Source organism: Salminus brasiliensis, chromosome 1, assembly GCF_030463535.1.
Source record: "Salminus brasiliensis chromosome 1, fSalBra1.hap2, whole genome shotgun sequence".
In the NCBI taxonomy this organism is placed as follows: Eukaryota; Metazoa; Chordata; class Actinopteri; order Characiformes; family Bryconidae; genus Salminus; species Salminus brasiliensis.
In genome coordinates, this window is record NC_132878.1 from 37,655,069 (window position 1) to 37,671,693 (window position 16,625).

General features: G+C 39.7%; 1 protein-coding gene across 2 annotated transcripts; it reads right to left on the reverse strand.

The window, feature by feature from the left end:
• Positions 1 to 1,513: 1,513 nt before the first annotated feature.
• Positions 1,514 to 16,278, reverse strand: ddx1 (DEAD (Asp-Glu-Ala-Asp) box helicase 1). Of its 2 annotated transcripts, none has more exons than XM_072678819.1 (25): positions 16,192 to 16,278; positions 15,731 to 15,782; positions 14,913 to 14,976; positions 14,804 to 14,833; positions 14,500 to 14,596; positions 14,348 to 14,395; positions 14,088 to 14,171; positions 12,511 to 12,594; positions 12,319 to 12,395; positions 12,146 to 12,218; positions 11,969 to 12,045; positions 11,684 to 11,798; positions 10,471 to 10,609; positions 10,327 to 10,387; positions 9,459 to 9,557; positions 9,051 to 9,329; positions 8,016 to 8,067; positions 7,474 to 7,620; positions 6,734 to 6,825; positions 5,679 to 5,751; positions 5,466 to 5,538; positions 5,314 to 5,356; positions 5,116 to 5,211; positions 3,790 to 3,910; positions 1,514 to 1,924 (listed from the first exon to the last, which is right to left on the reverse strand). In XM_072678819.1, exons 2-25 carry the CDS (start codon positions 15,778 to 15,780, stop codon positions 1,794 to 1,796), a joined length of 2,205 nt encoding a protein of 734 aa, XP_072534920.1. In that variant the 5' UTR covers positions 15,781 to 15,782; positions 16,192 to 16,278; the 3' UTR covers positions 1,514 to 1,793. The 2 variants fall into 2 exon arrangements, with proteins under 2 accessions (XP_072534920.1, XP_072534912.1); XM_072678811.1 differs by lacking the exon at positions 16,192 to 16,278 and adding an exon at positions 15,889 to 16,152.
• Between the last annotated feature and the right edge of the window lie 347 nt (positions 16,279 to 16,625).

Genomic DNA, 16,625 nt, shown 5'->3' on the forward strand with positions numbered 1-16,625 from the left:
TCCGAACGCTCACAAAAGTCAGTGCTGAAAGCGTGGGGGGGTGGGGGGGCGTCCTGGGTCTTGAAGGAGGCAGAGAGGCTCTTCTTTAGGAACGATCCGAGCGTCTGGTGTCACTGTCTGTGTTTTTAAAATAGACACTCCAGCACACTCGCCTACAGCTGCAAACCATTTTCTCCTCCCAGGACTTCTTATGTGAGGCCAAGAGTATGCTGCATGTACACACACACACACACACACACACACACACACACACACACTTCTTGAAGTTACATAACACAGTCAGACACACACAAAGTAAGAGAATGGCCTGCAAGTTATCTCAGCAGGGATGAGGCAGATTGATTGGGAAGGGGACGACTGTACAAATCAATAGCAAGCGAGCCAGTCTGCATGGGTGTTCAACAGTTTCTAATACATCCTATTATTCTCTATCTATCTGTGCTATGTTATCTAACTCTACAGCTACCGAACTTAACCAGTCGTGTGTGGTCTTGTGCATGTGATGCGAATGTGTGTGTGTGGATTAGTGGGAATTGCAGGTTCCTCACACCCACTGCTGCTGGTTTGGGCTAAATTACAGAGCACAGTCTTCCTCAGTGTGTGCTTGTTTGTGTATGTGTGTGTGTGCATGCGCGCATGTGAGGCTGAGCACTGCCTCACATTAACACAGCTGAGATGGGCCGTCCCACACTGTGCAGTGCTTGTTGACTTTAGCGTGAGGGATGCTCACCATCATAAATCTCTTTTTGGCCTCTTTTAATTATTCAGAAAGCAGGCTGCGCGCATGAACGGCATCAGGGTACTTTCCCCCACTCGCTCAACAACAGGACCGCCCTCTCCCTCACTTCTCGCAGACTAGGGCGGCCTCTAGAGGCAGCAGGAGGAACCTGCCTTGTTAAGGATTAGAAATGTTACTATTGTTGTGGCATATTTTGATGCAAATGCAGTTATACCTTCACATACATACATGAGAATTGTGATGATGATATAAATGATGACAATTACCCTACTTACACATTTGTCATAATCGTCATAATTGCGTTAACGTGCAAGGTGGGGTCTCTATGGATCGGACTTGTTTGTCCAGCACATTCAACAGATGCTCAATCTGATTGAGGTCTGAGGAATTTGGAGTCCAGATCTTCACTACATAACAGGAACACTCTGTAATAATCTAGCCATCACTATTTAGCCCTCGTCACTGTGTAGCTTAGATCCACTTACTTGGCCATTATCCCTGCTTCCAACACCTTACTGCTTACTTGCTGTCTAATATGACAATCCCACCCCTTGACAGGTACAACAGGAACCAGATAATCAATGTTAATCACTTCAGACGGCAGTGGTTTTAATGTTATGGCTGATTAATATATCAACAAAGCTCTTTTACATTTACACAGCCTTTAGCAGATGCTCTTACCCAGAGCCACTTACTAAGTTGTTACTTACTTAGTTGTGAACTCAGAAAGCATCCCTAGCTTGTGTGAACATGAAGAAGAACAAGAAATGATGATGCAGTTAATGGTTTATTTAGCAGATTTTAGATTTTTTTTTTTTAGCGTGTAAGACACCCCCTCTCCCCAACAAGAACAACGAAAATGGCCTGTTTTCACTTTTTTTTGTCATGGAAGATGATGACAAAATAACAAAACGAATGAAACCCAATTCCATATTTATATTCATCTGGGAATATTTTACCAACAAAATTAACAAAAAGGCTCTTCATTTAGTGTTTGAACTCAATTCCTTCTGGATTTCTTTTTTAAATCTACTGTGATGTGGAGAAAGGCTGCTCAGAAAGCTTTAAAGAGCTGGTTGGGGAGGTATCCCAAGTGCAGAAAAGAGGTTTGTGCCTCACGCTCAAGATTAGCCAGTTCTTGTACAGTGGGAGCCAGTACATCAACGTGTCCCTTATAGAGACCACCTGAAAGACAACAACACAACACAGAGGGTGTTACAGGTAAAGATGACAAGCCTTGGTAAAAACATACATACATACATATACATTATATATATATATATATATATATATATATATATATATATATATATATATATATATATATATATATATATATATATATAAATATTTCTCAGCTTTTATACACATTTGAACAAAAAGTGGCATGTCCAAAATTATTCATACCCTTCTCAATAATTAATAGAAAAGCCTTTATTGGCTATTACAGCAATCAAACGCTTCCTGTAATTGCTGACCAGCTTTTTGCATGTCTCCACTGGTATTTTTGCCCATTCATCTTTAGTGATGAGCTCCAACTCTTTGAGGTTCGAGGGTCTCCTTGCCATCACCCTGATCTTTAGCTCCCTCCACAGATTCTCAATTGGATTCAAGTCAGGACTCTGGCTGGGCCACTGCAAAACATTAATGTTTTTGTCTGCTAACCATTTCTTCACCACTTTGGCTGTGTGTTTTGGGTCGTTGTCGTGCTGAAATGTCCACCGGTTCCCAAGGCCAAGTTTCTCTGCAGACTGCCTGATGTTGTTGTTGAGAATCTTGATGTATTGCTCTTTTTTCATGGTGCCATTTACTGCGATCAAGTTCCCTGGTCCATTGGCTGAAAAACACCCCCAAAACATTAGGTTCCCACCACCATGTTTGACAGTGGGGATGGTGTTCTTAGGGTTGAAGGCTTCTCCTTTTTTACGCCAAATGGTGCACACATCATTGTGGCCAAACAATTCAATTTTTGTTTCATCTGACCATAAAACAGAACACCAGAAGTCTTCTTCTTTGTCCAGATGAGCATTTGCAAAGGTCAAGCTGGCTTTTGTGTGCCTTTTCTGGAGAAGTGGTGTCCTCCTTGGCCTGCGTCCGTGGAACCCAGCAGTGTGCAGTGTCCGTTGAACTGTCTGCCTTGAGATGTCCAGATTCACCAGGATGGCCTTGGTGGTGATCCTTGGATTTTTCTTCACCTCTCTCACTATTCTCCTGGCCAGCACAGGTGTCACTTTTGGCTTCCGACCACATCTTCTGAGATTTTCCACAGTGCGGAACGTCTTGTATTTTTTAATAATACTTTGCACTGTAGCCACTGGAACTTGAAAACATTTTGATATGTCTTTATAGCCCTTTCCTGACTTGTGAGCGGCCACAATGCACAGCCGCAGGTCCTTAGTGAGCTCCTTTGTCTTAGCCATGACTGTCCACAAACCAACTGCAGAGAGCTGCTGTTTTTCTCCTGTTGAGTTGATTAAAACAGCTGTTCCCAATGAATCAGGGTAATTAGGATGCTTTAAAACAGCTTGGACTATTTGGAATGGTATAGAACTTTGGATTTTCCCATATACTGTGACAGTTTTCAAAGGGTATGAATAATTTTGGACATGCCACTTTTTGTTCACTTATGTGTATAAAAGCTGAGAAATACTTTTTCCCACAATGATGCCTCTTGTACATCATCGTGTTATCTCCTGGGAGATGCCTGTGTCGTTTCAAGGCAAAAATATAACTTCTGGTTAAATAAAAGTAAATTTAAGTCAAACTTTGCCAGGGGTATGAATACTTTCGGGCATGACTGTATATATATATACATAAACACAAAAAACACAACAGTATAAAACATACTTTTTTTTACAGTTATCTACAGCACTTGCATATGTGATATTTGTCTAATTAAGTAGTACACTATAGAAGAGATAGCTATGCTTTACAATACAAGAAATATGATAAGTACTAACACAATATAAGTAGTAGTATAAATAAAACACATGTAATAGGACTGAATAGCTGTCTGACATTCAGACAGTCAGTCAGTCAGTCAGACACACCTCCTGCAGCTCTACGCTGGCCGTAAGTGACCTTGCCATCAAATTCGTCCACAGGCACTTTTATGTCCGGCTCACACTGGGTAATGGTGCACTTCAGGTGTTCCTCGATATCTCCCAACAACTGAACACAAACAAAGAAAGCACAACTCTTTAGCTAAACCTGTGGACATTAAAACCCCAAAGAGAAAGTTGCTAAAACTAGGACTGGGCAATATAATCAAAATGTTATTTAAAGACAATTTCATAATTAGGGTTGCAATATTCTGGGAATGTTCAAAGTTGGGAAATAGAAATCATCAGGACATATCCTGTACATGTGATGGAAGAATGAACAGTGGGGGTGTGGTCTCAATAGCCTTTCAGTGTGTAATGTACCAGGGATTGAGGAGCAGCTGTTTTGATATCTTATTATTTTAGCCAAGACTATGCTTCAGTACTTTTTACCAACTATATGTAAGTTTCTCATTTTTAGCTTCAAACTTTCCCATTTTATTCCCATTAATTCCAGTTAATTCCCATTATTATCAGTTTATTCCCATAGTAAATTTATTTGTATTGTTATACCTTCATGTATGCCATTGATAAACAAATGGTACATTAATGATAGTGTATAATAGTTCCTTTAAATGATCCAATATTTCCTATAAATTCCAATAAATTCCCAGTTCACGAAATTTCCATGGAAAGTTTACATTTTGAAGCAATTCCAAAGTTCCCAGTCCCATTTCAAAAGTTCCCATGGAAAGATTCCAGTGATTTACTGGACATTTTCCACCCTTTTGCAACCCTATTCATGATATTGTGATTATTTCATATTGCAATATTTTGACATTTTCTTTTTTGACAGTGTTCTTTAAGGGCGGACGGTATCCATGATACTCTCACTTGAAATATTGCCCACCCCTAGACCAAACAATGTCAGCCCTAATACTAACTGAAAGCCATCATCCATCATCTACAGAGTAGCAAAACTGAAATAACAAAGCAGAATAACACTAAATAGTATACTTCAATATCTAGCATCTCAGTGAACACTTGCTCTACAAAAAAAATAAATAAAAGGTGCTACAAAAGGTTCTTTGAGCGATGCTAGAAAAGAAGAACCAATTGTGGTTCCATAAAGAACCATTTTTGTAAAAGAGATGTGACCATTAAATTGAAAGAGAACCTATACATCAAGAGAATTTTTTTTCTTCTTCATACTCACACATATCTAGGACAACCATGGTTCTTCTAGGGCATTATTCAAATAACTGTGCCGGTTAAGATGATCTTGACATTATGAGCTACTGGGATAATGGGCCCAGAGTACAAGGCTGTACTCACCTCTTTTTCGTTGTACCATATAGTACAGCCTCCATCCTCCTTTAGTCTGGTGTTATAGCAGCCTCGCCCTCTGCTAGCACAGACGTGGTACCACACCTACTCATTCACAAGGATGTTTTCATGATTATCAGACCTCAAACATTTGCACTTCAACAAGTTCAACAGGACAATGATTCATTGGTTCATTTTCTTTCTTACCTTCTCCTTTTCCATGGCCACCAGGGAAATGGCCAGACCCATCCTTCAGAAGAGGAAAAACAACAGCAAAAATCAGAAGAGGGAAAGATGCAGTCTGCTAGGATAACCCACAGGCTTGAGATGAAAGTAGTGATGTGGCGTACAGAGCCTACCTCTCAGCCCTGCCAACTCTTCCAATGCGATGCACGTAATTTTGTTTCTCATCTGGCAGAGTCACATTAATCACTGCCAAAAACAAACAAACAACAAAAGTGTGTGGCTGATGAGAGGAGGTTTCAGAGTACAAGATGTGTCAAGTGTTTACGCATGCATGCTGCATCCTAAATCAGGTGTGGCTTTGAGGTATTCTGGGCCTCTCCGCTTACCATATGGAACGCCATGGACGTCGATTCCTCTGGCAGCCACATCTGTGCAAATCAAAAACCTCACCTCGCGTTTCTAATGCAAGAACCAGAACAAAGATTTTTTTTTAAGCTTTTCAATTATCGGAAGTATTACACATGTCTTCATTTCCCATATAATTATAAACTTTGATGTCAAAATACTTTTTTTTGCATGTATGAAGTCTGCACTGCAATTAATTTTTTATTGAATCCCCCAATAGGAATGAATAAGGACAGGATTTGTGCAGCCCTCTAATGTCACAATGATCCAAATACACCCAGACATCCACATGGGGTTACACTAGACCTGGGCAATATGGAAAAATGTTATATCATGATATTTAAAGACATTTTTTACGATATCCAATACTTATCGCAATATAGTGTCATGTAGACAAAATGCACCAAAAACGCAAATGAACTGATAAACATGCAGTTAAACAGTATTCTTTTAAGCACTGACGATATTCACGATGAACTCATAAAAGCATACTGTACCACAGTAACAAAATTTATCACAATGCAATAAAATATATTTATATTGCCCAGCTCCAGGTAACACAGCAACCACCCACTCGGCAACACCCTAACAAACCCCCAAGACACCATAGCAACCATGTAGCAACCACCTAGCAACCCTAGCATACCATAACTGCCGTCTACCAACCACTAAGTAAGGCAACAGCAACCCACTGATATACCAAAGCAACCATTCAGCAAAAAGACATTTACTCCATTGTCCCTGTAACAGCCTGGGAACCACTTAGCCACGCAACCATTCAGTGTTTCCTTCAGGAACGGCACTTTTTATTAGTTACATCCTACAGTTTTTGCTTAAAAGTATGCAAATGTTTATCTCCAAACAAAAAAGCCCAGATGTCTAGTGATCCCAGACAATGCTTTTCCAACTAAATATGGCAAATGAGTGGCTAATGTGTATCATGAGTGTATTTTGAGTGTAACTTAAAACACTCATTCATTTGAAGCTACTTTACTGAAACTCTTACATCCTTACTGCTCAAAGCATTTGCTTTTACCTTAAACCTCTCCAAGTTGTATTTACGCTCATTGGGCTTCCTGTCACCATGGAGACAGACGCAGGAGAACTGATGTCCCTTCTTATCCGGACCTGAGCAGACAAGAGAGAGCCAGCATGTTGAGTAACCAGGTTCTTATTGTACCGTTACTGGTTTTGTTCAAACTGCACAGAAAATCAGATATATCTGTATTGCCATAATAACACCCGCTTAGTTAGACTGACTGGGGAAGGTTGGACAAAGCAAACTGGTTGCATTTATGAGTCAACATTGATTTATAGAATTACTTAACAAGCAATTAGGTAACAGATGACTACTAGAACGATCACACTACATAACAGGCTTTATTTGTTCATCCCCCGCCCTCAACAATAGTAGTGTAGACTGACCTGTCTAGCTAGCTAAGCCTCCCAGAGACAGGCTTCAAACTCAAAACTTTACTGCAGCATCTATTAAAAGCTTCAACTCTCCCTGTTTAAGCTAGCATGGGAATCTGACTTCTATTAACTCTACTGTAGTACATAAAGAAGCACTGCGCTCTGAATGACTGATGATCAGACTCACACAGTTGCATGTTCAAATGTAATCCGATCTTAAATCACATTTAAATTAGACTTGAAGTAAAAAAAAAAAAAAAAATTAATAATAATAATAAATAAAATATTTACAGTGGCTCTTTGTTGTTCCTGCAATGACTAACATGAACATCTAGAGCTGGCTACATGTACTGGTGGCCTCACCTCCTCCTTGTTGGATGAAGTACTGCTCCATGTTGTCACAATCAATCTTGGTCCTGCAGAAGACGATGGCCAGGTCCATCTTGTGCTCTTTGATGGCCCGCACCGTGTACTCTCCCTTCAGGATCTTTATGGCCTCTGACCACATTTCTACCACATCCCAAACAGGCTTATATAAGGGCTTCTTGAAACACAGGGCTCATGATACGTGCACATTACGGCTAAAAAGTCTGGGGACACCTCAACTTCCTTTTAAACAGTGTTCTCCAAAGTTTTGTTAACATTAAAAACCACTCACTAACACTTGCACATTTTAGCTACATTAAGATTTATGTTTATTAAATTTACATAATAAAATCATGTTTTATGTTGTTAAAACTAATTTCTGTGGTGCAGAAGTTTGGATATTGACATTATACGAAAGGGATAATGCTTTTGATAGGCTCTGTACATTCCACAGGCTCATAGGACCGGACTGTAAAGACAGCGTAAAGCTGGTGACAGGTGTTTTAAAGGCTACATATGTAAATACAAGTGGTTACTACCTGCAGTGTTGGCTCCAGGCCTTGTGTTGTCTTTGGCGTGAACTTCATCAGTCTGTAAGAAGAAAATCAGAATATAAAAATACATCAGTGAATGACTCAATTAAATGACATCTATAATAAAGGGCTGTATTTCCCTAGACATATTCAAAGAAGTGTGAAGTAACATGGGAATTAAAAGTTTCAAAAAGTACTGTTCTTTCTCTAGTCCCTTTCTGGAAACTTCACTAAGGCTACATTCACACAGCATGTAAATTTGGCCAGAACCGATTAATTTTTTTAGGCTGTACACAATTTTTTAAAAACGTGACCTATATCCAACATTCGTCTGAACAGTTCAAACTCCTAAACTGACGCGCATCGGCAGCATCTCAAGAACTATGAGGGGGTTCCAGTGGCTGACAGCTGGGCCCATCACCAAGAATGCTTTCAAGCTCACTGTAAAAAGGGCATGTTATTCGGCCACATCCACATCTCAGTGGGTTTGTGTTCTGTTTTTTTTTTTGCAACTTGGCTGCAGCCACGCCCTCGTGTGTTAAGATCTAGCATCTTTAGGAAGTTCTTCAAACATGGAGTAGTAACCATATGTACCTTCTAATTTAATTTGAACAGAGACATCACCCTAAATATGTGAGGTCACTATCCCTCCCTCACTGCATAACAAAGGTGAGGTCGGATTAAAAAAAAAAAGAAAAAAAGTAAAAGTCGAATGAATTCCGATCTGGGCCACTTTTACCTTCTGTGTGAACATAGCCTATGTGTCTGATGACCAGCTCATTTACATATCTCTACCTATTCAGTGTACCACAGTTTAGCCCCACCCACACACATCAGTTCTCAGGATTGTTCCGACTCAATACGGTATTTTGACACAATACAGAACAGACAATCAGAACAGAGCTTATTTTTCTTTCTTCAGACTTAAAAAAACAGCCCACAGAGAGTGGGAAACAGTTGTGCAAAAAGAAACCAACAGAAATTCCTTAATCATTCCGAATATATCTTTAAATTAAGAGAGTTCCTAATTTGGAAGTTTACCCGTATATGGTTCTTGCCGAGTCTCTCCCAAATCCGGTCAGATTTGGGGTTGACTGGCACCACAACATGATGGACAGTCTCTGGGACAGAGTCCTCCCCCTTCAGGTCCACCCAGGTGGGGAAGTGCATGATCTTTTCTGACAGCTTCTTCACGTCAAATGAGTGCAGTGTAGCCGAACACACAATGACCTGTAGTCTTTTTCCATCTGAGGTAACCTGGGGGATCTTGTTGAAGACCCTCATGATGAAGTCTGTGTACCCAGCTGAGAGAAGTCCGTCCTGGAAAGAACAGCAAACGGAAACATCACTGTTATTCACTGGCTACTCCTTGTGGCCAAAACGTACAAGACGCTGAAACTCATGGCAAATTCCTGCAAAGAACTTAAACTGCTCTTTAATTCCACATACACACTCATCCAGAACTAGGAAGCGGACTTGGGACAGATCAAGCTTCCCTGTAGATATGAGATCGTCCAGTCTGCCAGGTGTGCCAACAACTATATCAACCTGAGAGAGAGAGAGAGAGAGAGAGAGAGAGAGAGAGAGAGAGAGAGAGAGAGAGAGAGACACACACACACACACACACATCAGCACAATTCATCTGGATACCAAAAAAATAAAAAGTAAGTAAGTAGGCCCATCACGATAAATACATTTTCTGGATGATATACTGTCACAGAATTAATTGTGATAAATGATGATAGAAATTTTAAGTAATTATATTATGATAGCATTCATTAAGATAATTAAGATTAATAATCAGAAACCGGATTATAAAGTTTTAAATGTAACTATCCTATACAAATAAAATAAAACCACTGTTCTTAAACAAACTCCGGCTCGTTCACATTAAATGGACTCTTCATTGCCCATGATGAGCAGGAACCTTTCTGCAGCACTTGTTTTACAATGGACGCAGCACTCATGCATCGCAATGCGAAAAAAGTTTGTTTTGCACTAGATCTGTATTCCACAACTTTATGGTAAAACTTTGCCAGTTAATCTGTGGTTTATATGCGTGCCTGTCGCAGTTTGCTCCATGTGTAAAGGTGTCATTATTGTCACACTGTTCATTGTTTGACTGCACTGATTTCCTACACAATAGATGTTGCTGTCTGCTCACAGACTCGTCCTCGCCTTTGACAGCCAGGAGACAAGACAACAGAACAGCACGACTGGCTAAAATCAACGCTCTCTGCCATATGTTGTACCATAAGTCGATAACGTAATTATCCTTACAGGCCTAAACAATATTTACATATGGTTCATTGCTTACCCCACTTTCCAAAGTAGAGAGCTGCTCTTTAGCTGCTACTCCTCCAATGATCAGCAAATCTCTGTAACAACAGTATACACACAAAATCAACTTCCAAAACCTACCCTGCAAAAACCACAAAACCCAAACTCCCTCCCTGCTCACCGTAGTTTGGGGTTTTCCACGTATTTCTTAAACTGGTTGACATTGTTGAGGGTCTGCTCGGCCAGCTCTTTCGATGGTTCAATAATAAGAGCTTTGGGAGCGCTGGAGCTGGATTTAACTTGACTCACTGTGGCACTTCCTACAGAACCAAAGAGACAATCACTAACACAGAACATGATCATGTGCGTCTTGGAATCCTTTTAATTGGCCTTTCAATCTGCATGCACAACCAATCTGTCTTGGTGGAAGTATTAGGCATACAAACATACAATGTAAAAAAACAAAAATAATACAAATAAAAATACATAAGACACCACCACGAGGAGCATGTCAAAAGTGCTGTAAATACCCTACAACTCAAAGGTATGGAAACATTTTAATGAAAATGATCTATAATCTGCAGATAATAATCTGTGCACCCTCACAACTACCAAATAATCTGTAGGAAATGTCAAAGGAATAAGAATAAAAAATAAAATAAAAATAAAAATAGCAAAACTGTAGATAAAACTAATATCCAGAATGCCTCGTTTTAAAAGTGGTGATCAAACTATTTAATTACATGTCATTTCATGTTATTTTTTGTTCCCAAAATACTTGTACTATCTTAAAACATCAAAAAATACATTTCAGGGTGCTTTCAAACCTATAGCTTGTTTCCAAATTTTCACACAGGGAAAAATTTAAGCCCACCAAAATTGACAATACAAACCACAGGAGAACATTCTCTCCATTTATTGTTCAGAACTGTCAGCAACAGGAGCAAGAAAGTAAATATAGGGAGAAGATCCTCTGTTTAAATTAATAGATATTTCTGGGCGGTTTAACATGGCACAATGGCAGAAAAGGCATCAGTTCATAGCTGTAGTAATTATCTGGGTTGTGTGTTAATCTGGCTATGGGAGCTGCCTAGCTCAAACTTGCAGTGTACACCTGATAGGGACCAGACAAGGATCAGCTCTTCTAAAGGGTCTTGTCGTGGTTGTTTAGGTGTACACCCAAGTGACGTTACTCTATTCACACCTGTCCAAACCAATCGCACCAAGGGTGAAAACGAACCAGAGCCCAAAAACACCTGCACTTAGTATGCTGTTTATAATACTGATACATAAGCCATCAATGCATGATTTTAATGACCAGTGAGTCCAAACTTTTGAATAGTAGTGTAGGACCCACACACATTTGTTTTGTGCTGTAGAAGAGAACAGTTCACCTGTTTGGGTCGTTTTCACCACATGCCCATCTGGCGCTTGGTCCACGGCCTTAAAGCCCTCTTTGGGATTGTTTTTAAACGGCTCTCCTCCAAAGTTGAACTTCAGTTCAGCATTCTGGTCATTAAAGCAAAACACCAAATTAGATGCATGCATACATGTTGTCCATTCCATTCATGCATCTTCATCATTAATGCTTATACCCCAAAACTGGGAGCAAACTGCTTCTGGAATTTGTTCTGAGTGTTAAGGATCATTCAAGTGCATGTTAACTTGGGTTCTGATACCTTGAGCACACAGGAGGCAAAGAATGGCTGGCTTCTCAGGTTCTGGGGAATCTCAAAGGCCAAGCCTAGATCATTACCTGGAAAAAACAGCATAGTTCAAAGGCACATTAACACACTCCGTGCAACTCTCCCATGCTACTTCTTACTAAGCATTATGCTATGTAATAAACCACATACCATTTTTGGAGAACGACAAATGGCCCTTGTCTAGGTCTAGGTAGCAACCAATGGTGTCATGCATAGTAAACTCCTGTTAAAACACACAGTGCATTCCCAATGCAACAGCGTACAATGAAAGAAAGACATCAGGAGGAGAACGCAGTGATGGCACAGAAGGGTCGTTACTTTACCTCGCCATAACTGTCAAACTGCTTATTGTTGGATTTTTTTCCTGTACCTCCAAAGCCGAAGCCATACTTGTCTGTGCCTGATGAAGTAAATGCCGGGTTATGATTAAGAATGCACAATAAAACTATAATCAGCAGACAAAAAAAGAAAAGAGAGGAAAAACAACAAACAAAGACAAACAGTGGTGAACTTACCTAAGTCCAATGCAGCCTGGCTAGTGGACCAACCAATTCGGCACAACCCTTGATCATGGCAGGAGACTTCATAGTAATATTTGCCTAATTTAATAAAGAAATATAAGAACAAATATTTTCATTTGTACTCTGTAATTTGTAATATGTCCATAGGAAGCGTCCACCACATACCACAATACCACAGTAATAAACAGTTATTTTACAAGCAATGCTTATGTTTCCATATCTTCATTACACAAACAGATTGAACCAATGGACATCAGCTCTGCTCTTGAGCAAGGACACTTTCTCATCACCTGATTCACCTAACTTTTTTCTTTAGAAGTCCCTGAGTAGCTAAATGAGGTGTGATGGATTTAAACTGGAGCTAAAACACTCAGGGTGGGTTAATGACCAGTGGTTTAAACACTTAAAACTCAGTGATGGAAAAAAGTGTGTAAACCTTCAATACAACTGAACCTGGTAAAGTACAGGTGAGATTAACTAGGTGTGTTTGTGCCATGAAATCACCAAACTGTGTATTACTGTGTCCATGCATCTTTTTATGGTCATTGAGAATGACTGGTTAATAAGTGTGAGCTTTCTGATGATCCCTGCTGTTTAACTGATAGGGATTCTACTGCACATATGTTTAATACTTAAGCTTTTTGTAGTTAGAATATAAATATGTATTTTAATTTTAAAGTCTGATCCCACCTGACCACTTTACTGGGTGAGAAATGATTGAGGTCACATTAGTTTCCATTGATAAAATTGTCTATACTTTTTCCATCATCAACAATAATTGTTTTTGTCCATTTGTTTAATAAAAATATTAAATACAAACTATGGTGTTCACTAAGGAATAAAATGTCTATCAATGACTATAGAAACATGGATGCAGTGATTCCCTTCCTTTTTTACTGAAATTAGGACAAAACTGCCCGCCGTGTTGTCAAGTATTCAACCAGAGTTTATGCAGTAGTGACCAGAGGTGAAGCCAGACTCAACTGTCATTTGGTAGACCCACCCCCTTCTTCCAGAACAAGCCCCCTTCTCTCTTTTTGCATGGATATTCAGTTTGTTTGAGTTTAATTGAAATGTGTCAACAGTAAACGTGCAGTTTACTCCACTACTCCATGTAATGATCAGAAATTATCCAGCAGACATTCATTTTCAGTCAAGGCTGTCAGAACTGAAACTGATTTCTGGGGATAGATAAAAACAGGCCAATATTAACACAGAGAAACTAGCCTGGAGTTGGAAAGACTGGAGATGGAAAGACAGTTCATGGGAGAAAAATGAGATGGAAAGTGGGCTGTTTTCACTGACACATATGTGGATGGATTGTGAATTTCCCCACTGCGGGACTAATAAAGGACTATCTTATCTTATCTTATCTTATGGAGCCACACATCATACTACCAGCCAGCAGAAACTCTGTGAGAGGCGCTGGGCTGTTTACGTTTTCTACAGTCACTGGTCATTATTATTAGGACTGACCCATGAGGATCAGTACACATTTCAGAAGCTGAAAACAAAGCTGCTCTCAGGAGGGTTGTTTACTCTCTGCACGTATTGTTAAGATGATAGCTCACCCTTCGTCACAGCTCTGGTGGAACGGCAGCCATGCCACTCCTTAAACTCTCTGCTCTGGCAGCAAAGTCCATCTGGACCAATAGCTGGAGAATAACATTTAACGGTTAGACAACTTTACTTATTAATAAAGGTTTTAATAAAGGAATCAATAGACATTTTCTTATTTGGGGTGTGAGACACCAACTGAGATTTCAGTTATTCTATGCTCACTTTTTTGAAGTTTCAACAGCGGCATCATGACAAAAACACTGAAACTCACCAAATGCTGGGCTTCGATCATATGGATTCATTTGCCATTTATTAAATACTGCAAATAAGATCAAGAAGAGAGACATAAAAATGAGATTGACAAGAACATGAGTGTGATATTATTAAAAAGTAAACGACAGGTGATTGCTCTGCTTAGCAGACCTGCTCCTCCTGTCTTCACTGCAGCACGACCCTTCTTCCCCTCCTGTTGATCCTTCAGAGTCTCGTAAACAATCTGGATCACCGGGATGCTGAACGCCTGAACGGAGTCAAACACATGAAGCAGTGGTTCAGAGCTCTGCAGTGTAACCATGGGGTCGTGTGTACGTTCAACTCTTCTGAATGAAACGTACAGTTGTGAATAAATGAAATTCGCCATGGTGCATTTGGGTTATGGTCACTGCTACTAAAGTATAGTGTGTGTGTGTGTGTGTGTGTGTGTGTGTGAGAGAGTGTGTTAACTTACTCCAGTTTTTCCACTCCCCGTCTCAGCAGCCTGTGGAAGACAGACATTTGAACCGAGGCTCTATATAACTATAACATTATATAACACGATCGCCCACAATTCACCTTACCATAAGAACGTCTCCGCCACCGAGAATCAGTGGAATGGACTCGGCCTGAATGTCGGTTGGCAACCTGCCAGTTAGAGGGCAGAAGAGTTAGATACACGGTCAATGCTTTACATAAAAGTTGTACCAAGTGGAGAGACAAATTAAGATCAAATTAAGATGAGCAACAACAGATTTCACTTTCACAATGCTTTGATACTACTACTGAATAAAAAGAAAACGTATTTATTTTATATTTTATACACACACACACACACACAATATATATATATACACACATACATATATATATATATATATATAGACACACACACACCCACATATACATATATATATATATATATATATATATATATATATATATATATCCCAAAATGGATTTTCCTTTAAAGGCAACCTGCAGCTAGTTATGGCCCCATCAGTAAGTTTTTAATAGACATTGTTGGTTTCTTGTGATAACTAAGCGATAGACAAGCTGCTTGGTTTTCAAATAATATAATAAAACTTCAAAAATCCCCCAAATATGTAAAACTTTTTTAAAAAGATTAAAGCTAGCTAGCTAATGCAACAGACTGTAGATGACACAGACGAATTGTGTTGCTAAAATAAATTGTAGCTAGCTACGTGTTTAAAGTTTCGACATTACTACACTACACAACACAAGCGTTAATAGAAATATTAAAAACTGTCTTATTAAACACTTGCAACCCATATTTCTGCCATGACATTGATGATGGTGACATTTTTAATAGAAGTTAGCTAGAGCCTCTATCCGGTCCAGTAATGCTAGCACCAGCTAGCTAACGCTAACGTCCACTCACAGCCAGTCCATCTCTTCAACCGCCTGAGCGATTTCAGGCATCACGCCCATTTCTGCACAAAAATAAAACACAGCAGCGAGGTCACACGCCTACATTCACGAGAAACAGTCGCATCATTAAAAAAAGAATACACATTAAAACACATTAGCTAGCTATACCTCCAAACGCAGCCATGTCTGCCTACTGAAACCAAGACACTGCAACGTGTGACCAGTTTCTGACAGAGTGCAGAGCAGTAAATAATTCCGTGTAAGTCGCTCAACACCAGCGATCAGTTCCTCCCGCTTTTGTGTTGAGAAGGTCGCCTCTACACTGTCTTCTTCGCCAGGACAGCGAAACTATCTAGCTACATCTAGCCCGTTTTCACATGTATTTACACTTGTAGCCAAATACACCGGCGTTCACACTAAAGGCCGGTGTCAGTTGATAGGACTGAGTTGTGGGAATTTGATTCAGCTTACCGAACCGATTCGGTTTCGTAATGAATCGACCATCCGATGCAACGACTCGTTGATTCGCAGCCACGTACTACGAATGCAGTGCTAACGGTGATCTGCTATTATTTTCACATACTGTTCACATGATCCTAATCTTCTCTGCATTGAATAAAGTTACGCATTAACCACAGAAAACACAACAGAAAGAGGAATCCATCCACCGTCTACAAATCTAAAATGTAAAATTAAATAATGTATGTAAATGTAATGTAATGTAATGTAAATAAAATAATTAAAATCTGTTTTTCTCATGTAGCACGAAAAGGCCTGTCCTCAATTCTTAAATCGCCAGCATTTTTAATTCGTGAACAAACCGCGATTGTATAGATTATCGCCAGATGCTGAAAGGTTAGATTCAGTTGGAGCTGCGAATCGGTTCGACCAGTTCAAACGAAAGA